Source organism: Mesoplodon bidens (genome assembly GCF_964165515.1).
Source record: "Mesoplodon bidens genome assembly, chromosome: 15".
NCBI lineage: Eukaryota > Metazoa > Chordata > Mammalia > Artiodactyla > Ziphiidae > Mesoplodon > Mesoplodon bidens.
The window spans coordinates 50,451,576-50,478,779 of record NC_138171.1 but is presented as its reverse complement, the minus strand read 5'-3'; the positions used below and the strand labels follow the sequence as shown (position 1 = coordinate 50,478,779).

At 39.9% G+C, this 27,204-nt stretch overlaps 1 protein-coding gene across 1 annotated transcript in view; it reads right to left on the bottom strand.

Annotated features, from left to right (window-relative positions):
• DNAH3 (dynein axonemal heavy chain 3) overlaps positions 1-27,204 on the bottom strand; it is a 192,218-nt gene that overhangs the window by 134,901 nt on the left and 30,113 nt on the right. The window contains 6 exon segments of the mRNA XM_081255161.1: positions 937-1,090; positions 6,755-6,878; positions 8,352-8,536; positions 25,150-25,214; positions 25,218-25,328; positions 25,518-25,623. Of these exon segments, the coding sequence (XP_081111287.1) occupies positions 937-1,090; positions 6,755-6,878; positions 8,352-8,536; positions 25,150-25,214; positions 25,218-25,328; positions 25,518-25,623 (745 nt within the window).

Here is a 27,204-nt window from a genome sequence, read left to right as displayed (position 1 = left end):
AGCAATTATTTCATTATAATTCTTCTTTGTGTACTCAGTGACTAACAAAAAAGCTGGTATAATGTAGGGGTGTGGAAAAAGGTAGTCGAGTGCTCGCTTCGGCAGCACATATACTAAAATTGGAACGATACAGAGAAGATTAGCATGGCCCCTGCGCAAGGATGACACGCAAATTCGTGAAGCGTTCCATATTTTTTTGCAGCTCTATTCACAATAGCCCGGAGATGGAAACAACCTAAGTGTCCATCATCGGATGAATGGATAAAGAAGATGTGGCACATATATACAGTGGAATATTACTCAGCCATAAAAAGAAACGAAACTGAGCTATTTGTAATGAGGTGGATAGACCTAGAGTCTGTCATACAGAGTGAAGTAAGTCAGAAAGAGAAAGACAAATACCGTATGCTAACACATATATATGGAATTAAAAAAAAATGTCATGAAGAACCTAGGGGTAAAACGGGAATAAAGACACAGACCTACTTGAGAATGGACTTGAGGATATGGGGAGGGGGAAGGGTAAGCTGTGACAAAGCGAAAGAGAGGCATGGACATATATACACTACCAAACGTAAGGTAGATAGATAGTGGGAAGCAGCCGCAGAGCACAGGGAGATCAGCTGGTGCTTTGTGACCGCCTGGAGGGGTGGGATGGGGAGGGTGGGAGGGAGGGAGATGCATGAGGGAAGGGATGTGGGAACAGATGTATATGTATGACTGATTCACTTTGTTATAAAGCAGAAACTAATAAAAAAAATAAAATAAAATAAAAAAATAAGAAAAAAAAAGAAAAAGGTAGTCGAAAGCACCAATGAAAGAACTGGTCAATCAACTAATACTATCCACCTGACAGGTGATGTTAGGAAAACACAAACCAAGGGCCAGAACCAACAGAGCAGTACAGTCATAAGTCCCCATCCCAAGACCCCAAACCTCAAATTCCACCAGTGCTTGATCTAGATTCTTTGAAAGCTCATTAAGCTTTTCAACATTGCTCTTCATTCCTTCTGTAGCCATCACTTCATGTTTCCTAAAACCTTCCAGTTCCTTATTGTAGCCCTCAAGTTTTGCCTCAAATTCTGAGCATCTGAAAGTAAAGACAGCCCAATCACACTTGGACTTTCCATTTATCAGCATTGCTCACCCAATTCAAGCCTGGGGAGAATTTGATCTTCTTATACAATATATGTAAAACTTATAAATATATGTTATTATATATAATTTGTAATCCCACCTCCCAGAGACAGCTGCTTTGAACCTATCGTGGTTGAATATTTCCAGATGTTTCTCATATAGGTAAATATATATCAAAAATATATAATACATATGCTATATAATATATACATGTATAAAATTTATGTATATACATATTATTCATTTATCCATTAGGTATTTATTATTAAGTGCCTAATATCAAGAACTGCTCTAGGCATCAGGAATATATTTGTGAAGTACACTATGAAGCTCCCTACCCTCATGGAGCTTGTATTTTAGTTTGGGGAAACCCAGACAGTAAATATATATGAATGGATGAATGAATGGATGAATGGATGGACAGATGGATGGATGGATAAATCCATACATAGATAAAAGTGAAATATTTCTGATAGTGATAAATGTTCTGAAGAAAATAGAACAGGGCAGAGTGCCTAGTGGATGCAAATGAAGGGCTACTTTAGCTAGAGTGATCTGGGAAGACTTTTCCAGAGATTTATCTACTTCATCCATATTATCAACAAAGCAGTTCTCAAATTTACTTCTCCCTTTTCCTAACGAGGTAGATTAACACAGTGTTAAGTCAGGTTCTAGAGCTGGATAGGTTAGGTTCAAGATTGCAACACAGTAGCTATGTGACCTTGGTCAAGTCCTTTAACCTCTGTATGCCTCAGCTAAAGAAAACAGGGATGGATAAAGTACCTACATTAGTATTTAATAAGCTAACATATACAAAATGCTCAGAATTAAGCCTGGTACATAATAATCACTATAAAAATGTTTAGTCTCATTCACCAGAATTTAAACTCTATCAATGCAGTTTTAATCTCCTTAATGCCTTTTTGTATCTCCAGCACTTAGAAGAGTGTCTGGCATAAAACAATCAATACCCATTGAATGAATAAGGGGATTTGCCATTCAGAACAGCTATAGTAACATACCATAAATTTGGCTATTATCTTAAGAACACTTAATTCTGTTATGGCAGTTTTGATTTTCTTTTTTTTCTTAAAAGTAATTTAAGAGAGTTAATTTTCAATGGTTTGATTTGGGTTTTATTTCTAATTGCACTGTGTGGTAAGCAGCCTCTGGTAAGGTCCCCAAAGAGCCACACCCCCTGGTACTTCATATCCTTCTGTAGCTGTCTCCTTTGGAGTTGGGCTAGACCTAGTAACTCACTTCTAACAAAGAATATGGCAAAAGTGATGGGATGTTACTCCCAAGATTAGGTTACAAAAAGACTGTGACTTTCTCTCTGTCTCTCTCCCTCTCTCTCTCTGAAGGAAGCCAGCTGCCATGTTACGAGCTACCCTATGGCGAGGTCCATATAGCAAGGAATAGAGGGAAGTTTCTGGCCAACAGCTTATGAGGAGCTGAATCCTACTAACAATCATGTGTGTGAGCCTGGATGTAGATCCTCACCCAGTTGAGCCCTAAGATGAGACTGCAGCCTTGGCTGACATTCTGACTGCAACTTCGTAAGAGACCTTGAGCCAGAGGTATACTCTAAGCTGCACCTAGATTTCTGACCCACAGAAACTGTGAGATAATGAATGTTTGTTGTTTTAAGTTGCTATTTTTCGGAATGATTTGTCATGCAGAAATAGATAACTAATACACACTATTATAACAGAGTATGGCCAATATCATTTCTGCTTCTTTAAATATTTTTTCTTGGGGACAGGTTCCTAAAATATGGTCAGTTTTGTAAATGTTCTAAGGACATTTTTAAAAATAAATTTATTTATTTATTTATTTTTGGCTGTGTTGAGTCTTCGTTGCCGCATGCGGGCTTTCTCTAGCTGCGGCAAGCAGGGGCTACTCTTCGTTGCAGTGTGCAGGCTTCTCATTGCAGTGGCTTCTCTTGTTGCAAAGCACGGGTTCTAGGCATGCGGGCTTCAGTAGTTGTGGCACGCGGGCTCAGTAGTTGCAGCTTGTGGGCTCTAGAGCGCAGGCTCAGTAGCTATGGTGCACGGGCTTAGTTGTTCCACAGCATGTGGGATATCCCCGGAACAGGGATCGAACCCGTGTTCCTGCATTGGCAGGCAGATTCTTAACCACTGCGCCACCAGGGAAGTCCCCTAAGGACATTTAAGAATAGTTTTTTCCATTGTAGAGTAGAAGGTTTGTTACATATCCAACAAATTAAGGTTCTTAATTATTTACTTCCATTATCTCCTTATTCAAGTTTCACTTCATTTATTTTTAATTGATTGATTATTTGATATAAAAGGGTTGATGACTGCTTTAACATTATTTTACCCACCTAAGTAACCATGTTTGAATCACTAACGTTTTTGCCTTGACTTTGACTCTATCTGATATTAATATGGCTGACTCCGTTTTCTTTTTCCTCATATTTGCATGCAGTACTCTTGCCCACAGACAAACTTAAATTTTCTTTGCTACCTATTAGCACAGGAGATCAGGGACAAAGATTAGTAACAGGATTTAAATCAGTTATTAAAATTTTATAGGAAATACAGAGGACAGAGGAACATATTAAATGACACCACAGAGGTACAATCAGGAAAGTCTAGATCTGGGGACAAAAGACTTGGTTTCTTCAGTAAATAAATTACAAGGAAAAAAACAAAGGAGATGGAGGGGGGACCTACAGATAAAAAGAAATCTAAGAGACATGTCAACCAATTGCAATGCTGTAGACATTTTTGAATTCTGATTCAAGTAAACCACAAAAAGAAAAAATTAATTAGATCATTTTGGTCCCCAGATTAAAAACCATCAGTGACTTTCTACCATACTTAATAAGGAACCCAGACTCATTACCACGACTTCAAGGACGTGCTCCTCTAACTCTTCAGCCTCCTTTTATAGCTACTCTCCTTCTTAGGCAAAGGTATTCCCGTGGTGGAGCCATTGCTCACGCTATGCTCGATGCCTGGACAGGACCCCCTTCTACTCTCTCCCTCCCCACATCTTCCCTTGATGGGATCCTTCTCATCCTTCAAGTCTTATTTACATGAGCCTTTCCCTGACTTGCCCATTGAATGCAATCAGTGTGCTCTGTTACCCTGTTCTTTTCCTTCATAGAGCTTCCGTATTTATCTGCTTTATCTTCCATCTCCCATGCCCCTTTTGTTCTCTGTATCCTCAGAGAAGAGGAATGGAGACAGGAGCCCAAGAGGAAACTGGGCAAGGTGGCCACTGCCACCCTCTCCTTCCCCTGATTGTTTTTTACCAAAGTCTTAAGGATTCAGAGATAGAGAACATAAGTGCTATGAGAGACAGCCTGCTTCTTCTCAGATTTTTGTTTTGTTTTGTTTTGTAATAATCTCTGATTTTAGACTCTGGTAGGTATTAGAGAATTTCCTTACTGGAAAAAAGTCTCATTCATTCACTCATTCATTCATTCATCAAAAGAGTAAGCACCTGCTATTTGCAAGGCACTGTGCTCTATCTGGATCCCAGAACACAATCTGGGTACTCCCCCTAAGGCACCTTTCTTTCTTCCCAGAAGATGCACTCTTATGGCAAAGAGCAGCTCACATTCCTGAGATGTCCGTCATGTATATTCCAGGTCATTTCCAGGCCCGTGGAACCTACCACTGAGTGGAACAAAATGAGGGGAAAGCTGATTCTCCTGTTATCTACACAATTAGGTGCTGCTGGGTGCCTTTTCACATCGTTAAGATTCTTCTTGAGGCTCCAAACACAGACACACACACAAAGATAAATCTCTGATAAAAGCACTCTTGAATTCTTCCCAGAGGGAAATAGTATACAAAGTCAGTGATTATTGTAAAATATTATGATTATTATTGTTTTAAATTTCTTTTTTAAAATTTTATTGATGTATAGTTGACTAACAATATTATTGATATATTGGTCTCAGGTGTATAACACAGTGATTTGATATTTTTATAGATTACACACCATACAAAGTTATTATAAAATATTGACTCTATTCCTTGTGCTGTGCATTACATCCCTGTAACATATTTTATAACTGACAGTTCGTACTGTTTTAAATTTTTTATAATTGCTTAGCACATTACAGTTTCTAAAGTGCTCTCATGTCCATAATATATACATATATAAGTGTATGTCATTAGTAAATAGTAGATACTCAGGAAATTCAGTTAAGTAAATTGAGTTCTATTCGTGGGACCACCTGGAGTCTATGGGAGAATAATGCAAGAATTTTAAAATGGTGGATTGGTCAGAATTCTGGCGGGAAATAGAATTCACTCTGATGTTCAAGAAAGAGACTTTAATTAAGGAACTACTTACAGAGGTAAGATGTGGGTAGGGTTAAAGGAACAAAGAGGGGAGAGTGAAGCACCCAGAGACTAGCCTCAGAGGGAAGCCATTATGATCCCTAGGGCTGAGGGGACAATGAGAACTGGAACCACGGAGGAGCAAGAATTGTCGTCCAGGAGGGAGGCAGCTACTGGCCAGAGCCCCAGGAACAAGCAGGGAGGGAGAGGGGAAGAAGCCCAGCAGTCACTCTCTAACCTCCTGAGTGCTCTCCACTGGCCTGGCCCTGTCTGGATCCAACAGACATGGGAGCCAGAGGCTACAGACTGCAGGTATCAGCCAACCAGGCATGGAGTGGACAGAGGAAAGGTGGAAAAGAAATTGGGAGAGGGAGTGGGGACAGCAAGTGGAGAAAAATAAGCATTGAAGCCAAAAAATTATTGTGGGCTGGAAAAATAAGGTCAAGTCTCTTAGAGAGGGAATGGGATTGTTTCCACAGAAGATGAATGAATAAATGAATATTGTTAAGCCCTCCTCAAAGGTTTTTCTCAGGATTTATGCAAAAATGATGGACAGCAAGTTTAAGACTTCACCAAAGAGAGGGCTGAGCCCAGGGCTGCAGGTATCCCCTAGAGCTGCTCCTCGGCTGAGTTCTGTGGTTGAGAGCTCAGGGACCAGTTGATGGGGTCAAGCTAGAGTTGCCCCTCCAAGAAGAAGAAGCTTGGCACTCTCCTCTCATCATAAATGACACTTGTTCCTATTTCTTCAGGAGACACCCCTCACTCCTCTTAACTTCAAAATTATTTAGCAGTCAAACACACTTATGTGTCTAGAATAGAGCATAGCACATAGTAAAAATCCATAATAAATACTCAATGAATAAATGATTACAGGCACATTAGCACTGAACGAGACCAGCTGCAAAACAGGCAATTTCTCAGCCTCCAACCATGCCTTTATTATCCTATCTTGATATCTCACATATCTGTAGTCTCCAATGTAAGGCTGACAATTTTGCTATTATTATTGTGAGGCTATTATTACATGTTACTATTTTTGTGTTTTTCTCTCTGCACCACTAAATTCCAATTGTTCAAGGCCAGGGAGAGAAGGCATTGGCCAGTGTCACTACAGTGAAGCAGGCTTAAAGAGAACATACTTCAATGGGAAACAAAAGGAAACTCCTTCCCCACCAATTGTCTTGCGACTTCACCCACGCACTGCTGGGTGGGGTGGCTCTAGACAGAACCAGGAACATGTGGCATGTTATGAAGCTGGGTATCATGTCTAAAACAACCTCAGACTTTCCCTGTACCTTTTAATGAGGTCCATCTCTGCCTGATCCCTCTTGCTAAGGAGAAGGTTTCGGCTGTTTTCAAAGATATCTTCAATCTGGTCTGGCCAGAGGAACAGAGTACTGTTCAGTTTGATATCCTCTTCTGCAAAACACACACAGTCTGTTCTAGGACAATGCTCAGCATAGGTCAACTCGCAGGGAATTAATTCAGCAGAACAAGAGGTCAACAGAAGTGAGTATGGGGGTGGCAATTAATGAATGGGCCCATTATTGATGAATGATAGCCAACATTTATTGAACACTTTCTACAGGCCAGGCTAGAAGGTAGACGGTATTATCATCCTCGTTTTTACAGATGGGAAACAAAGTTAAGCCAAGTGGTCAAGGTCACACCAGTAAGAGACAGCAGAGCAGATTTCAAACCCAGGTCTAAGTCTAACCAACTCCAAAGCCTATGTTCTAACCACTGTGCTTCATTATCTTCCCAGGCTAGGTCTGAGTAGAAACCTAGGTTGAAGTTCAGTACTATTCTTTAAACTATTTCACCTCATCTGAGTTTCAGTCTCCCTTTTGGTTAAAGGTCAGTGATAATATCAATGCCAGATGCCCTACCCATCTTATGGCTCTGGTCAGTTAAAATGCCCTGGGTTCCCTCTGTACCCTTGGGAATTTAGGAGGCAGAGACCACAGTGAGAGAGTCCAGTGTGTGTTCACATGGTCAAGAGCACAGCTCATGAATGTGCAGGTGGATGGTTACGGTGGACCACTTTTCACCCCCAGTCCCTATCTCTACCTTCCATAACCATCCCCCCTAAACACTGCGAACACCAGGTAATTCACAGGTATTTCCAGATGGAAAAAGGCTCTGAAACTTGGCTTGTAGAGGGCATATTAGTTTTTCCTTCAGAACCTGGTCCTTACAAAGTTAGGTCCTTACTGAGTCCTAACTTGGCTCAATAAGCCTTGAAGGGGCCCTGATCATTTCTTTCCTTTTAATATATGCAGGAGCATGAAGGAAAGTGCCCTGGCCTCCTCAAAGGTGGGATTATATTTAGATTATAGATGAATTCAACCTACCCACTTATAAAAGGACTCTGCATTTGAAAGTGACTTTTCCAGGAACACCAGGCACAAGATGCAAAGACAGGCATCTAAGAACCAGTCAAGTCCCTAGATATTTCTTCTTTTTGTCTAACAATAGGATTCTCTTTGGGTTGTTTTTTTTTTTTTTTGCGGTACGCGGGCCTCCCACCGCTGTGGCCTCTCTCGTCGTGGAGCACAGGGTCCAGACACACAGGCTCAGCGGCCATGGCCCACGGGCCCAGCCGCTCCGCAGCATGCGGGATCCTCCTGGACTGGGGCACGAACCCGCGTCCCCCGCATTAGCAGGTGGACTCCCAACCACTTCGCCACCAGGGAAGCCCAATAAGATTCTCTTTGATTCAAATTCCGGTGTGGAATTAGTGCCTCTACTATATGGACACACTTGAAAAGTAGCTCTCCCGATACTGATATTTAGTGGTAGAATTGCTAACTCTCTTTCCCCTGGCTCCTTATCCTTAAAAATATAAATATATACAAACAGTTGCATGTACACACATGACATTGGACTTACGGGGCAAGTCTGCATAGTCCATCAGGAACTCTAGCCGTTCAGCTGCATCTCTAAGTTGCCTCCTGAGTTTGAACATGGTGACATCGCTGGATTTCTTTAAGAATTCTATGAGGAATACTAGCTCCCCAGTGTTGACAGGAATCTCACTGACTTTGTCTGCAACGATGCTGTACTGATTACAGATGCTACAGGGAAAGAAACAGCCATCATCGTTATCTAAAAATAGTTTTCTTATAAGACCCACTATACTAAACAAACATGGTTCCTATTTGGAGACTAGAACAATGTTTTCCAACTTTTCTCAACCTGAAAATTCTTGATGGATAATATTCACATACATAGCATATTTTAGAAATAATAACAGTAGAAATGATAATAATATATGACATGTACTACTAGGCCCTTTACTATGTGCCATGCCCCATTCTAATCACTGAATGAATATTAACTCATTTAATCTTCACGAAAATTCCAAGAGTTAGGAACTATTATTATCAACATTTTATAATGGAAGAAAGGGAGGCTGAGTAACTTTATCCAAAGCAACATGATGTGTAGATGTTAGAGCCAGGATTTGAACTAGTTTAATTGATTCCAAAGCTTATACTCTTAACAGATATACCATGGGTAAAATACAGATTTAGACCAAAACAATAGCCAATATCACCACTACCAACAGCAGCAACTCCTCAATTTTATGTTGAAGTAGAACACTAAATTACTTTGTAATCACTCCTCTTAACAGTACACCAGCAAGTTTATCCTCATGTGCTGCAGGTAATTCCTGGTGGCATAGAGAAATTTACATTGAACTACTGGGACCACTAGATCTAACTGCCCACTTATCCTCGAACACAAGACTGTGAAAAAATGTTATTACAGGGATAATTTGAATATGCTCTAATTTATACAAAAGCTAATGAATGACAGTCTTCAGCATTTTAACTACAATTAGGAACAAATTATTTGCAATATATCCATGCCTAGCACATGCCTAGTAGCCCTCAAGAAATGTTAGCAATAATAGCTATAATAGTTTTTGTCATTATTAATTGATCATTACATGTTGATGGTCATACACTATAGATAGATAAAAACCACTCCTCTCAATGTTTTCAGTCCCTGATGTTCCTTTTTAATGTGTGGAGACCCCTCCACAATGAAGCTAATTGTATCAAACTGATGAGAAAATGATTAAAACATCTTTACAGATGATGCTGGGATTTTAGAAATGAATTTTTATACAATTCAGAAACTTGCTATACAGAACTTATCTATTGTGCTACATGGATTCATAGTATTCTCCACTTTTGGACTCAGAGCTGGATTATATTTCCCAGCCTCCTCTGTATTTTTAGTTGAGTATTTTACCAGTCAGTTTGGACTACCATAACAAAATATTACAGACTGGGTGGTTTAAACAACAAAAAATGTATTTTCTCATAGTTCTAGAGGCTGGGAAGTCCAAGGTCAAGGTACTGACCTATTTGGTCCCTAGTGAAGGCTCTCTTCCTGGCTTGCAGATAGCCGCCTTTTCGCTGTGTCCTCTCATGGTGGAGAGGAAAGAAGCTCTGTCTTTTCTCTTCTTGTAAGGGCACCAACCCTATTGGATTAGGGCCTCATCCTTTTACCTCCTTTAGTCCTATTATCTCCTTATAGGCCCTGTCTCCAAATACAGTCACATAGGGCATTAGTGCTTTGCTACAGACTGAATGTTTGTGTATTCCCAAAATTTGTATGTTGAAATTAATCCCTAATGTAACAGTATTTAAAAAATTTTTTTTAATCTTTATTGGAGTATAATTGCTTTACAATGTTGTGTTAGTTTCTGCTGTACAACAACAAAGTGAATCAGCTATATGTATACATATATCCCCATATCCCCTCCCTCTTGAGCCTCTCTCTCACCCTCCCTTTCTCACCCCTTTAGGTCGTCACAAAGCATCGAGCTGATCTCCCTGTGCTATGCAACAGCTTCCCACTAGCCATCCATTTTACATTTGGTAGTGTATATATGTCATTGCTACTCTCTCACTTTGTCCCAGCTTCCCCTTCCCCCCTGTGTCCTCAAGCCTGTAACAGTTATTTTGAAGTGGCTTTTGGGAGATAATTAGGTCATGAGGGCTATGCTCTCATGAATGGGATTAGTGTTTTTATAAAAGAGACCCCAGAGACCCCTCACCCATTCTTCCATGTGAGCATACAATGAGAAGATGGTGGTCTGTGAACAAGGAAGCAGGCTCTCAACAAACAATAAATCTGCTAGAGCCTTGATTTTGGACTTCCCAGCCACCAGAACTGTTAGAAATAGATTTCTATTGTTTATAAGCTACTCAGCCAATGGTACTCTGTTATAGCAGCCTGAATGGACTAAGACAGTATTCAACATATGAATCTGGGGGAGACACTATTCAGTCCATAGTAGGTACAGTCATGTGATTGAGTTCCAGTCAGTGGGAAGTAGGAAGCAATGATAGGTATCACTTTCGGGTACAGCACATGAAACTGTCCTTGCATGTTCCTCCATGCTCTTTCTTCCTGCCAACAGTCTAGGATATCAACACTTAGAATGACCTTGAAGGCTATATGTTAAAGATGTAAAGTCACCATCTCCTTGAGTCTCTGAATGCACACAATATATCTCCCCGCCAATCTGGAGCTATCCCAAGCAAGAATAAACTATTATTTTCAATCATGACATCTTGGGTTTCTTTGTTACAGCATGTAGCCTAGCCTAATATAGGTAGATCCTCTCAGTGTGATAGACTCCCTCTGATAAGAATCCATTCTTTTTTCCTTTTGTATGAGAAAGCATGGAGTAAATATCATGTGGCTAACCTATCAGCTTCTTGAAAGGGCCCAGAAGAGTGGTAGCAGACCCACTGCGAAATAAAGGAAAAATATATATTGGTCTCTGCCCCAGGTTCCTAGCACAGAGCCCATGAAACCCCTGTAATTTCATGGATAATAAGAGTGTCTTTTGTTCTAGTGAGGTGACTCAGGGTGGGCTCCTAGATGGCTCCTGGATGAGAAGTGGGTCACCGGAAACACCGAGCCATGATTAGAAGCTTGGAGCAAATTAATCAAACCCAAGAAGGGGGTCATTGGAACCTTCAATCTATAGCTGGCTGATCAGAAGCAAGGCGACAGTCTGAAGTAATGGGGGGCAGTTTTATAGGACTGAGCCCTTAACCTGTGCAAGCTGATGCTATCTCTGGGTAGACAGTGTCAGAATTAAGTTGAATTGTAGGGCACCTAGCTGGTGTTACAGAATTGTGTGGTGTGGAGAAAATCCTCCACACATTTGGTGACCAGTAGTGACAAGAATGAAGTGTTCTATATAAAAGTAAAGCAGGGGGGAGTCAAGATGGCAGAGTAGGAGGACATGGAGTTCATGTGTCCTCACCACTAGGGCATCTACCAGGTGCTGGTGGGGGACCTTGGACACCTCAGGGGACAGGAGGAACCCCCAAGCGACTGGGTAGGACATGGGGGGAGGGAGGGGGAAGGAGAAGTGGAGGCTGGACAGGACAGGTGCCCCTGAGGGGTGGCTGGGGAGGGGAGGGGCTTCCATGCCTGGAGGGACACACTCACAGCGAGGGGATCAGTGGGGATGGGGAGAGACCCTCTGGGGATCGGAGGATCAGAAGGGAACACAGCCAGCGTTTCCCCTGCCCACTTGGGCCCAGGGAGCCTGCTGAGATCCAGGGTCTGATCCTCTGCCCTCTGAGGCCCCTTCCTGCTGCTGGGCCCTAGGGGCGTGGGAGGAAGGGAGGGGGAGGAAAAGTAGAGCGTAGACAGGGCCAGTGCCCCTAATGGGAAGCTGGGGGAGGGGAGGGGTTCCCACACCGCTTGGGAGGGGCCCATCCAAGGTGAGATCAGCCAGCAGGAAGGGAGAGAGACACTCGGGGGATAGGAGGGTCAGAAGGAAATAGGCCAGGGTTTCCCCTGCCCACTCTGGCCCCAGGGGGCCTGCTGAGGTCCGAGGCCTGATCCTCAGCACTCCAAGGCCCTCTCTGGCGGCACTGAGCTTAGGCACTACCCCCCCACCACCCCCCCTTTTACCTCTGCTCTGGTCCTGAGCCTAGGCCCTGCCCCCGCCTAAGCCCCGGCCGGACCTAAGCCCCCTCACCTCTACACAGCTAAGACCTTTTCCAGCTTTTTGTTTTGTTTTGTTTTGCTGTTGTGGTTGTTTTACCTTGCTTTTTTTTTTTTTTTACAATTGTTGATTACAACTTTATTTACAAAAGCTAAAAACTTTTTGATGATCCACACTCCAATGTCCTTCAGCATGGATTTTCAGGAATAAATTCACATAAAAGTCAATTCAGATTTCTATTTAAATATTGGAACCAATATAAAATGTGGCTTTCAATCTGCCACTGTCAACAATACCGTCCTTAGGGTAAAAATCTTACATTGTATTAAAAACACAGAAGGCTATATACAAGAAATGTTATTTCTAATTCTGCCCACTCCATTTTCTACAATTCCACCCCAATTCTTTTTCTGTTGTTGTTGAATTTTATTTTTTTAATACAGCAAATTCTTATTAGTTATCTATTATATATATATTAGTGTATATATCTCAATCCCAATCTCCCAATTAATCACATCACTACCACCACCACCCCCGCCACTTTCCCCCCTTGGTGTCCATATGTCTGTTCTCTACATCTGTGTCTCTATTTCTGCCTTGCAAACTGGTTCATCTGTACCATTTTTCTAGATTCCACATATATGCATTAACATATGATACTTGTCTTTCTCTTTCTGACTTACTTCACTCTGCATGACAGTCTCTAGGTCCATCCATGTCTCTACAAATGACCCAGTTTCGTTCCTTTTTATGGCTGAGTAATAGTCCACTGTATATAGGTACCACATCTTCTTTATCCATTTGTCTGTTGATGGGCATTTAGGTTGCTTCCATGACCTGGTTATTGTAAAGAGTGCTGCAATGAACATTGGGGTGCATGTGTCTTTTTGAATTATGGTTTTCTCTGGTTATATGCTCAGTAGTAGGATTTCTGGGTCATATGGTAATTCTATTTTTAGTTTTTTAAGGAACCTCCATATTGTTCTCCATAGTGGCTGTATCAATTTACATTCCCATCAACAGTGCAAGAGGGTTCCCTTTTCTCCACACCCTCTCCAGCATCTGTTGTTTATACATTTTCTGATGATGCCCATTCTAACCAGTGTGAGGTGATACTTCACTGTAGTTTTTTTTTTTTTTTTTTTTTTTTTTGTGGTACGCGGGCCTCTCACCGTCGTGGCCTCTCCTGCTGTGGAGCACAGGCTCCAGACGCACAGGCCCAGCGGCCATGGCTCACGGGCCCAGCCGCTCCGCGGCATGTGGGATCCTCCCAGACCGGGGCACGAACCTGTGTCCCCTGCATTGGCAGGCGGACTCCTAACCACCGCGCCACCAGGGAAGCCCCCTTCACTGTAGTTTTGATTTGCATTTCTCTAATAATTAGTGATGTTGAGCAGCTTTTCATGTGCCTCTGGGCCATCCGTATGTCTTCTTGGAGAAATGTCTATTTAGGTCTTCTGCCCATTTTTTGATTGGGCTGTTTGTTTTTTTGATATTGAGCTGCATGAGCTGTTTATATATTTTGGAGATTAATCTGTTGTCTGTTGATTCGTTTGCAAATATTTTCTCCCATCCCGAGGGTTGTCTTTTTGTCTTGTTTATAGTTTCCTTTGCTGTGCAAAAGATTTTAAGTTTCATTAGGTCCCATTTGTTTATTTTTGTTTTCATTTTCATTACTCTAGGAGGTGGGTCACAAAAGATCTTGCTGTGATTTATGTCAAAGAGTGCTCTTTCTAAGTGTCCAGTCTTACATTTACATCTTTAAACCATCTTGAGTTTATTTTTGTGTATGGTGTTACAGAGTGTTCTAATTTCATTCTTTTACATGTAGCTGTCCAGTTTTCCCAGCACCACTTACTGAAGAGACTTTTTTCCATTGTATATCCTTGCCTCCTTTGTCATAGATTAGCTGACCATAGGTACGTGGGTTTAACTCTGGGCTTTCTATCCTGTTCCACTGATCTATATTTCTGTTTTTGTGCCAGTACCATACTGTCTTGATTACTGTAGCTTTGTAGTACAGTCTGAAGTCAGGGTGCCTGATTCCTCCAGCTCTGTTTTTCTTTCTCAAGATTGCTTTGGCTATTCGGGGTCTTTTGTGGTTCCATACAAATTGTGAATTTTTTTGTTCTAGTTCTGTGAAAAATGCCATTGGTAGTTTGATAGGGATTGCATTGAGTCTGTAGATTGCTTTGGGTAGTATAGTCATTTTGACAATACTGAGTCTTCCAATCCAAGAACATGGTATATCTCTCCATCTGTTTGTGTCATCTTTGATTTCTTTCATCAGTGTCTTATAGTTTTCTGAGTACAGTTCTTTTACCTACTTAGGTAGGTTTATTCCTAGGTATTTTATTCTTTTTGATACAGTGGCAAATGGGATTGTTTCCTTAACTTCTCTTTTTGATCTTTCCTTGTTAGTGTATAGGAATGCAAGAGATTTCTGTGCATTAATTTTTTATTCTGCAACCTTACCAAAGTCATTGATTAGCTCTAGAAGTTTTCTGGTGGCATTTTAGGAATATCTGTGTATAGTATCATGTCATCTGTAAATAGTGGCTGTCTTACTTCTTCTTTTCCAATCTGTATTCCTTTCATTTCTTTTTCTTCTCATTGCCATGGCTAGGACTTCCAAAATTATGTTGAATAATATGGACATCCTTGTCTTGTTCCTGATCTTAGAGGAAATGCTTTCAGTCTTTCACCATTGAGAATGATGTTTGCTGTAGGTTTGTCATATATGGCCTTCATTATGTTGAGGTAGGTTCCCTTTATGCCCACTTTCTGGAGAGTTTTTAATCATAAATGGGTGTTGAATTTTGTCAAAAGATTTTCTGCATCTATTGAGATGATCATATGGTTTTTATTCTTCAATTTGTTAATATCATGTATCACATTGATTGATTTGCATATATGGAAGAATCCTTGCATCCCTGGGATAAATCCCACTTGATCATGGTGTATGATCCTTTTAAGGTGTTGTTGGATTCTGTTTACTAGTTTTTTCTTGAGGATTTCTGCATCTATATTCATCAGTGATATTTGTCTGTAATTATATTTTTTTGTAGTATCTTTGTCTGGTTTTGGTATCAAGGTGATGGTGGCCTTGTAGGATGAGTTTGGGAGTGTTCCTTCCTCTGAAATTTTCTGGAAGAGTTTGAGAAGGATGGGTGTTAGCTCTCTCTAAATGTTTGACAGAATTCACCTGTGAAGCCATCTGGTCCTGAACTTTTGTTTGTTGGAAGATTTTAATCACAGTTTCAATTTCATTACTTGTGATTGGTCTGTTCATATTTTCTATTTCTTCCTGGTTCAGTCTTGGAAGACTATACCTTTCTAAGAATTTGTCCGTTTCTTCCAGGTTGTCCATTTTATTGGCATAGAGTTGCTTCTAGTAGTCTCTTACGATGCTTTGTATTTCTGCGGTGTCCGCTGTAACTTCTCCTTTCTCATTTCTAATGTTATTGATTTGAGTCCTCTCCCTCTTTGTCTTGATGAGTCTGGCTAAAGGTTTATCAATTTTGTTTACCTTCTCAAAGAACCAGCTTTTAGTTTTATTGATCTTTGCTATTGTTTTCTTTGTTTCTATTTCATTTATTTCTGCTCTGATCTTTATGATTTCTTTCCTTCTACTAACTTTGGGTTTTGTTTGTTCTTGTTTCTCTAGTCCCTTTAGGTGTAAGGTAATATTGTTTATTTGAGATGTTTGATGTTTCTTGAGGTAGGACTGTATTGCTATGAACTTCCCTCTGAACTGCTTTTGCTGCATCCCATAAGTTGTGAGTCGTCATGTTTTCATTGTCATTTGTTTCTAGGTATTTTTTGATTTCCCCTTTGATTTCTTCAGTGATCGCTTGGTTATTTAGTAACATATTGTTTAGCCTCCATGTGTTTGGGTTTTTTATGTTTTTTGCTCTGTAATTCATTTCTAATCTTGCAGCATTGTGGTCAGAAAAGATGCTTGATATGATTTCAATTTTTTTAAATTTACCGAGGCTTGATTTGTAACCCAAGATGTGATCTATCCTGGAGAATGTTCTGTGTGCACTTGAGAAGAAAGTGTAGTCTGCTGTTTTCAGATGGAATGTCCTATAAATATCAATTAAATCTATCTGGTCTATTGTGTCATTTAAAGCCTATGTTTCCTTATTAATTTTCTGTCCAGATGATCTGTCCCTTGGTGTAAGTGAGGTGTTAAAATCCCCCAATATTACTGTGTTACTGTCAGTTTCCTTTTATAGCTGTTAGCATTTTCCTTATGTATTGAGGTGCTCCTGTGTTGGGTGCAAATATGATTGTTATTATCTTCTTCTTGGATTGATCCCTTGATGATTATGTAGTATCCTTCCTTATCTCCTGTAACAGTCTTTATTTTAAAGTCTATTTTATCTGATATGAGTATTGCTACTCCAGCTTTCTTTTGCTTTCCCTTTGCATGGAATATCTTTTTCCATCTCCTAACTTTCAGTCTGTATGAGTTCCCTAGGTCTGAAGTGGGTCTCTTGTACACAGCATATATATGGGTCTTGTTTTTGCATACATTCAGCGACCCTCTGTCTTTTGGTTGGAGCATTTAATCCATTCACATTTAAGGTAATTATCAATATGTATGTTCCTATTACCATTTTCTGAATTGTTTTGGGTTTGTTTTTGTAGGTCATTCTCTTCTTTTGTGTTTCCCACTTAGAGAAGTTCCTTTAGCATTTGTTGTAGAGCTGGTTTGGTGGTGCTGAATTCTCTTAGCTTTTGCTTGTCTGTTAAGCTTTTATTCTCTCTGTTAAATCTGACTGAGATCCTTACCAGGTAGAATAATCTTGATTGTATGTTTTTCCCTTTCATCACTTTAAATATATTGTGCCACTGTCTTCTGGCTTTAGAGTTTCTGCTAAGAAATCAGATGTTAAACTTATGGGAGTTCTCTTGTATATTATTTGTCATTTTTTCCTTGTTGCTTTTAATAATTGTTCTTTGTCTTTAATTTTTGTCAATTTGATTACTATGTGTCTCAGCATGTGTCTCCTTGGGTTTATCCCTCCTGGGACTCTGTGCCTCCTGGACGTGCGTGGCTATTTCCTTTCCCATGTTAGGGAACTTTTCAACTATAATCTCTTCAAATATTTTCTCGGGTCCTTTCTCTCTCTCTTCTCCTTCTGGGACCCCTATAATGTGAATGTGGGTGCATTTAATGTTGTCCCAGAGATCTCTTAGGCTGTTTTCATTTCTTTTCATTCTTTTTTCTTTATTTTGTTCCACAGCAGTGAATTCCACCATTCTGTCTTCCAGGTCATGTATCCGTTCTTCTGCCTCAGTTATTCTGCTATTGATTCCTTCTAGTGTATTTTTCATTTCAGTTATTATATTGTTCATCTCTGTTTGTCTGTTGTTTAATTCTTCTAGGTGTTCATTCTTTAATTCTTCTAGGTCTTTGTTAAACAGGTCTTGCATCTACTCGATCTTTGCCTCCATTCTTTTTCCGAGGTCCTGGATCATCTTCACTATCATTATTCTGAATTCTTTTTCTGGAAGGTTGCCTATCTCCACTTCATTTAGTTGTTTTTCTGGGGTTTTATCTTGTTCCTTCATCTGGTAAAAAGTCCTCTGCCTTTTCACTTTGCCTATCTTTCTGTGAATGTGGTTTTCGTTCCATAGGCTGCAGGATTGTAGTTCTTCTTGCTTCTGCTGTCTGCCCTCTGGTAGAAGAGGCTATCTAAGAGGCTTGTGCAAGCTTCCTGGTGGGAGGGACTGGTGGTGGGTAGAGCTGGGTGTTGCTCTGGTGGGCAGAGCTCAGTAAAGCTTTAATCTGCTTGTCTGCTGATGGGTGTGGCTGAGTTTCCTCCCTGTTGGTTATTTGGCCTGAGACAACCGGCACTGGAGCCTACAGGCTCTTGGTGGGGTTAATGGCGGACTCCAGGAGGGCTCACACTAACGAGTACTTCCCAGAACTTCTGCTGCCAGTGTCCTTGTCTCTGTGGTGAGCCACAGCCACCCCCTGCCTCTGCAGAAGACCCTCCAACACTAGCAGGTAAGTCTGGTTCAATCTCCTATGGGGTCACTGCTCCTTCCCCGGGTCTTGATATGCACACTACTTTGTGTGTGCCCTCCAAGAATGGAGTCTCTGTTTCCCCCAGTCCTGTCAAAGTCCTACAATCAAATCCTGCTAGCCTTCAACGTCTGATTCTTGGGAATTCCTCCTCCCATTGCTGGACCCTCAGGTTGGGTAGCCTGACGTTGGGCTCAGAACCTTCACTCCAGTGGGTGGACTTCTGTGGTATAACTGTTCTCTAGTTTGTGAGTCATCCACCAGCAGTTATGGGATTTGATTTTATTGTGATTGCGCACCTCTTGCCATCTCATGGCGGCTACTGCTTTGTCTTTGTATGTGGGGTATCTTTTTTGGTGAGTCCCAGTGTCTTCCTGTTGATGATCGTTCAGCAGTGGGTTGTGATTCTGGTGCTCTTGTAAGAGGGAGTGAGCATACATCCTTCTACTCCGCCATCTTGAACTCTGTTTTACCTTGTTGTTTCATTTACATTTTTATTTTTTCTAATAGGTTTTTAAATTTTTCTAATTTTATTTTCTTTTTTATTCTTTGTTATTGTTCTTCCTTGTTTTTTCCTTTCTCCTGTGCCACACAGCTTGCAGGATCTTGGCTCCCAGTCCGAGGGTCGGGCCTGAGCTCCTGTGGTGGGTGTGCCAAGTCAAAACTGCTCGACTGATAGAGAACCTCAGACCCTAGGGAATATTCATCACAGTGAGGTCTCCCAGAGGTCCTCATCTTAGCACCAAGACCCGGCTCCACCCAACTACCTGGAAACTCCAGTGCTGGATGTCTCAGGCCAAACAACTAGTAAGACAAGAACACAGACCCACCCATCGAAAAAACATGAGATGACAAAAAAATATGTTACAGATGAAGGAGCAAGGTAAAAACCTACAAGCCCAAATAAATGAAGAGGAAATAAGCAACCTACCTGAAAAAGAATTCAGAGTAATGATAGTAAAGATAATCCAAAATTTTGGAAATAGAATGGAGGCACGGATCAAGAAAATACAAGAAATGTTTAACAAAGACCTAGAAGAACTAAAGAACAGACAAACAGTGATGAACAACACAATACTTGAAATTAAAAATACTCTAGAGGGAATCAATAGCACAATAACTGAGGCAGAAGAACGGATAAGTGAGCTTCAAGGTAGAATGGTGGAAATAACTGCCAAGGAGCAGAATTAAGAAAAAAAGAATGAAAAGAATTGAGGACAGTCTCAGAGACCTCTGGGACAACATTAAACAATGCACCAACATTCAAATTAAAGGGGTCCCAGAAGCAAAAGAGAAAGAGAAACGGTCTGAAAAAATATTTGAAGAGATTATAGTCGAAAAGTTCCCTAACATGCGAAGGGAAACAGCCACCCAAGTCCAGGAAGCACAAAGAGTCCCATACAGGATAAACCCTAGGAGAAACATAGCAAGACACATATTAATCAAACTAACAAAAAAATAAATTCAAGGAAAAAATATTAAAAGCAGCAAGGAAAAAGCAAAAAATAGCATACAAGGGAATCCCCATGAGGTTATCAGCTGATTTTTCAGCTGAAACTCTGCAGGCCAGAAGGGAGTGGCAGGATATATTTATATGAAAGGGAAAAACCTACAACAAAGATTACGCTAACCCACAAGGATCTCATTTAGATTTGACAGAGAAATCGAAAGTTTTACAGACAAGAAAAAGTTAAGAGAATTCAGCACCACCAAATCAGCTTTACAACAAATGCTAAAGGAACTTCTCTAGGTGGGAAACACAAGAGAAGAAAAAGATCCACAAAAACAAATGCAAAACAATTCAGAAAATGGTAATAGGAACATACATATTGATAATTACTTTGAATGTAAATGGATTAAATGCTCCAACCAAAAGACACAGACTAGCTGAATGTATACAAAAACAAGACCCATATATATGCTGTCCGCAAGAGACCCATTTCAGACCTAGGGACACATACACACTGAAAGTGAGGGGATGAAAAAAGATATTCCATGCAAATGGAAATCAAAAGATAGCTGGAGTAGCAATAGTCATATCAGATAAAATGATGACTGTTACAAGAGATAAGGAAGGACACTACATAATGATCAAGGGATCAATCCAAGAAGATATAACAATCATAAATATTTATGCACCTAACATAGGAGAACCTCAATACATAAGGCAAATGCTAACAGCCATAAAAGGGGAAATCGACAGTAACACAAATATAGTGGGGGACTTTAAAACCCCACTTATACAAAGGGACAGATCATCCAGAGAGAAAATAAATAAGGAAATGAGCTTTAAATGACACAATAGACTAGATAGATTTAATTGATATTTATAGGACATTCCACCCAAAAGCAGAAGAATGCACACTCTTCTCAAGTGTACATGGAACATTCTCCAAGGTCGATCATATCTTGGGTCACAAATCAAGCCTTGCTAAATTTAAGAAAATTGAAATCGTATCAAGCATCTTTTCTGACCACAATGCTATCAGATTTGAAATCAACTAAAGGAAAAAAACTGTAAAAAAACACAAACACATGGGGGCTAAACAGTGCACTGCTAAATAACCAAGAGGTCACTGAAGAAATCATGGAGAAAATAAATAATACATAGGAACAAATGACAATGAAAACACAATGACCCAAAACCTATGGGACGCAGCAAAAGCAGTTCTAAGAGGGAAGTTTATAGCAATTCAATCTCACCTCAAGAAACAAGAAACATCTCAAATAAACAATCTAAACTTACACCTAAAGTAACCAGACAAAAAAGAACAAAGAAAACCCAAAGTTAGTAGAAGGAAAGAAATCATAAAGATCAGAGCAGAAATAAATGAAAATAAATGAAGAAAACAATAGCAAAGATCAATGAAACTAAAAGCTGGTTCTTTGAGAACATAAACAAAATTAATAAATCTTTAGCCAGACTTATCAATAAAAAAGGGAGAGGACTCAAATCATTAAAATTAGAAATGAAAAAGGGGAAATTACAACTGACACTGCAGAAATACAAAGGATCATAAGAGACTAGTACAAGCAAATCTATGCCAATAAAATGGACAACCTGGAAGAAATAGACAAATTCTTGGAAAGATACAACCTTCCAAGACTGAACCAGGAAGAAATAGAAGATATGAACAGACCAATCACAAGTAATGAAATTGAAACTGCGATTGAAAATCTTCCAACAAACAAAAGTCCAGGACCAGATGGCTTCACAGGTGAATTCTATCAAATATTTAGAGAAGAGCTCACACCCATCCTTCTCAAACTCTTCCAAAAAAATTGCAGAGGAAGGAACACGCCCAAACTTGTTTTACAAGGTCACCATCACCCTGATAACAAAACCAGACAAAAATACCACAAAAATAGATAATTACAGACCAATATCGCTGATGAATATAGATGCAAAAGTCCTCAACAAAATACTAGGAAACCAAATGCAACAACATATTAAAAGGATCATACACCATGATCAAGTGGGATTTGTCCCAGGAATGCAAGGATTCTTCAATATACGCAAATCAATCAATGTGATACACCATATTAACAAATTAACAAATTGAAGAATAAATAAAAACCATATGATCATCTCAAAAGATGCAGAAAAAGCTTTTGACAAAATTCAACACCCATTTATGATAAAAACTCTCCAGAAAGTGGGCATTGAGGGAACCTATCTCAACATAATGAAGGCCATATATGACAAACCCACAGCAAACGTCATTCTCAACGGTGAAAAACTGAAAACATTTCCTCTAAGATCAGGAACAAGACAAGGATGTCCACTCTCACCACTATTATTCAACATAGTTTTGGAAGTCTTAGCCATGGCATCCAGAGAAGAAAAAGAAATAAAAGGAATACAGATTGGAAAAGAAGAAGTAAAACTGTCACTGTTTGCAGATGACATGATACTATACATAGAAAATCCTAAAGATGCCACCTGAGAACTATTAAAGCTAATCAATGAATTTGGTAAAGCTGCAGGATACAAAATTTATGGACAGAAATCTCTTGCATTCCTATACACTAACAACAAAAGATCAGAAAGAGAAATTAAGGAAACAATCCCATTTACCACTGCATCAAAAACAATAAAATACCTAGGAATAAACCTACTTAAGGAGGCAAAAGACCTGTGCACCGAAAACTATAAAACACTGATGAAAGAAATCAAAGATGACACAAACAGATGGAGAGATATACCATGTTCTCAGATTGGAAGAATTAATATTGTGAAAATGACTATACTACCCAAAGCAATCTACAGACTCAATGCAATCCCTATCAAATTACCAATGGCATTTCTCACAGAATTAGAACAAAAAATCTTACAATTTGTATGGAAACACAAAAGACCCCAAATAGCCAAAGCAATTTTGAGAAAGAAAAACAGAGCTGTAGGAATCAGGCTCTCTGACTTTGGACTATACTACAAAGCTACAGTAATCAAGCTAATATGGTACTGGCACAAAAACAGAAATACAGATCAATGGAACAGGATAGAAAGCCCAGAGATAAACCCACGCCCATATGGTCAACTAATCTATGACAACTAATCTATGGTCAACTAATCTATGACAAATCTATGACCTCAGTATCAGCACCCCTTTCTAGGGCACACCTAATCACTGGAAACAGGAAGGTACTCCACTCAGCAATTACAGGACAATGAAATAGCAAGGGTTCAGAAGACTCAAACTCACCTAATCAGGCAAGTTAGTTTTTCTCTCTTCATTCAGTAGGGCATCTTATATATGTTTTACCTACCTCATGGGGTGGCTGAGAAGACCAAATGAGTCAGAATCACTATTTTTAAGGTAGAAAGAAACTTCAGAACTCAATCACTAACCTGGAGTTTCTGGGTCCTTAGAAATCCCCAGGTTTGTAATGGGACCCTAACTTTCATTTATATTAAAAAGGCCAAAGGAAATTGTACATTTATTTTGATGAGAAAGAAAGCACTGACCAACCAAGGCACTATGTTGCTTTGATCTGACAGGAACAAATGTTTAAGAAAAAAATTGCTTGATGCTCAAACTTTCCAAAGGAAAGTGTCCTAGTAGTCTGAAGGCTGAAAACATTTTACTGCCCTAGTCCCAAATGTTTATTCTATAGGCAAAGGAACTGAAGATCCAAGAGGTGAAGCCAGGGTACACAAGCTAGCAAACAGAAGGTCTTGGATTCAAAACCAAGCCTTCTGGCTCCCAAACCAGGAATCCCACCATTTCATTACCCGGTGAGAAAGCTGAGTGCAGTGGTGGAAAGCATTAATTTGGAGTCAAAATGAACTAGGTTAAGCCCTGGATATGCCACTTGCTGACTTTTGGAGTCTCAGTTTCTTCATCAACATAATGGAGAGAATAATGAACAACTTCTTAGGGTTGGTGTAAAGACCTGATTAGATCTTGAATGTTCAGAACACTTACACAGTGCTTGGACTACAACATGTGCTGGAAAAATGGTAGCTATTATCATAATTAATTTCCTGATGAATTTCTGATATGCAGTTTGTAAACCTTAAAAGGGCTAAGATGCTAAACTTATATTTATCTACATGTATATGAATAATATAATATATAACAATTTAATAGTGGTTATTAGTACTAAATCATTTTAGTCTATAGTTTAAAGCTCTCTGAGGAAGAGAGCTAAAATAACACGGGCTAACTATTTTGTAACATTCAAATTGAAACAGAGTAGCAGATAGTTGCTGTCCCAGCCTCTTAGCATCATTCCCTTTTCTGTTAACCACAGCCTAAGCCTTCTTGGGGTACCTCATCCTTCTCTTTCTTGGTTCTCATGGTTTAGAGATGAGAACACTACCCAAATCTAAACCATCCTCTTGGCTATGGTGTTTGCCTTGCTGTTGTCCAAACAACCCAAGTCAGGCCAGTGCCAAACCAGCCAGTGCCACAGTGTTGGAAAAAAGGGAAACCATTTTTTCCCCTGTGGATGGAAACCTGGGAGGATGTAAGTCTGGAGCTGCTGGGGCCCACAAACTGGAGAGAATCTGTCAGAGAACAGAGCTGACACAGAGGACAGCCAAGTAGAGGGAGGAAGATTGCATTCTAATTGTAGTGTTGAGGGCCTGAAGCTAGCAACTCCTAAACTTTCCGACATGTGAGCCCCAAATTCCTTTTTTTACATTAGCCAGTCTGGCCTCCTATCCCTTACAACCAAAAACGTCTTTAATAAATACTCATCAGTAAAATGAAGGCACAATATAGAGTTTAACATTGAATGACAGAATCCCCAGACCCAGACAGTAGAAGTCTGTATAGAAGAGATTCTAAGGGCTGCCTGTAATCACGCTGTGTCTTCAGATGTGTGCTAGATGGCCAGTGAGAGAGCCTGTGACCTCAGACAGTCAAGTAATTTCTCTCTGAAGTTGCCTGCAAGAAAGCAAAGGCTGAAGGATCAGAGATGAACTTCCTCAGGATGCTTTCCACCTTCCTACTCCAAGTCCCAGGTAGTTTTCTCCTAACTGTTCACCTTCTAGCCTGAACTTGATTCCCTGCAACCGTCACTTTGGGCAGAAACAACGTGAACTGGAAGTTCAATCTGGCCATTGCTGGAAGGTGCAAGTTCTGTCCACTTTTCCATTCTCCCATTCGTGCCAATTATCATTGTTCTTTCTCTGCATGCAACAATAATACCTGGTGTTGGTGTCCCGGTTTACATCCACTTGGAACTGAATCAGACGGTCTTTAAGATTTTGGGCTCACTCACAGATATCATAATTTAGGGTCATGGTGTCAAGGCAGAACATGGCCAAAGGCACGGTAATGTGCATGGATGCAATTTCATTTCTCCGCTTTTTTAGGCTATTGATCCTCTGTAGAAGAGAGTAGATTCAGTAGCTTAATTTGCCTCTAGCCTCTATGCATTTGCCCCCAGCCTCATCCCCAGCCAATATAGTACAAAGCTGAGCATAGTATATATACTAATGAAACACACTGACTACTCAATGGATTGTCTGTAGCACATGTAACCAAGATACGAAATGTCAAGTGGCATCTCCTACCATCACAAAATCCTCAGTTTCATGATTTTCTTTCAGGAATGCAGTGATGTTTTGCTCTGCCGTGTTATCCAATAAGTCATCATAATTCTTGTATACATTTAAGTATCTTCCATATTGAAGAGCATAAAATCAAACATACAAATACAGGTCACCAAATCAGATTAGTCAGAGTGGCAAATGAAGAGATAATATCATAAAAACCAGCCCAAATCACAAAAGAGGAATATAACATGGCAAAATAGAGTGAACTGGGAATTCACAACTTTAGCTTCAAATTCCAATTTTGCCACTTCCTAGCTGCATGAAATTAGACAAGATATTTCTCTTTTTCAAAGATCAGTGTCCTTAATTTTAAGTGGAAATGATAATAGCTCACTGGATTGTTGTAAAGCTGTAATAATATATATTTAAAGCAATTAATACTATGCCTAATGTACAGTAAATGTGCAATAAACATTACTTCCTGTCCCTCCTTCCGGTTCTAAAATTCTACATCTAAATTTTAAGATGAAAATTTGTAACTAATGAACCTAAAGTCTATTGAATACAATTAAGTTTCCCTCTGTCTGTTGTCAGATGAGGCAGAAATGGCTGGACAGATTTCCCCCAAATTGGAGGATGTTTGGGGGACGCTCTGACTTAAAATAAGTTTGAATTAAAATAAAGATGACATGGAGTAAACAGAATTAACTTTGTGGGGCCCAGGGGTATACTTCCAAGAGCTGGCCAACACTTCAGAGACTCTGAAACTGAGATACAAGGAGAAGCCCATGGAACTGTCAGTACAGAAAAACAAACTATATGTATAAGAATCAACAACAGGGAAAACAGAGGTTTCAAATAGATGACACCAGATTAAATTCACGAGGGCAGAGCTTTCAAATCTGAGGCCGTGGTTTTCAGAATAGATTAGCAGCAGTTCTCAGCTGGGGGTGATTTTGCCCCCAGGGGACATTTGGCCATATCTGAAGACATTGTGGGTTGTCAAAACTGGGGAGGGTCCTACTAACAGGTAGAAGCCAGGGATGCTGCTAAACATCCTGCCGTACACAGGACAGCCCCTCATAATGCAGAATTTTCTGGTCTAGTCTTCTTGCTTCCCTTCCTCTTTTGTTCTCTTCTTTTGTGATTTGATGACTATCTTTAGGGTTGTGTTTGGATTGCTTTTTCTTTTTTGTATTTATTGTACATTTTTGGTTTGCAGTTACCATGAGGTTTTGACATAGCAGTCTATATATATATATATATATATATACACACACACATATACATACAAGATTGTTTTAAGTTGCTGGTCTCTTAATTTCAAATGTATTTCCAATGCCTTGCACTTGTAGTCTCCTCACAATTGCTGGTTTTGACATATTTGTGACATCATATTTGTGTGTGGATGATTTCCTACCTTTATTGTATGTTTGCCTTTACCAGTGAGCTTTCCCTTTTGTAATTTTATTGTTTCTGGTTGTGGGCTTCTCTTTTCCACCAGAGAAGTTCCTTTAGTATTTGTTGTAAAGCTGGTTTGGTGGCGCTGAATTCTCTTAGCTTTTGCTTGTCTGTAAAGCTTTTGATTTCTCCGTTGAGTCTCAACGAGAGCCTTGCCGGGTAGAGTATTCTTGGTTGTAGGTTTTTCCTTTTCAACACTTTAAATATATCATGCCACTCACTTCTGGCCTGCAGAGTTTCTGAT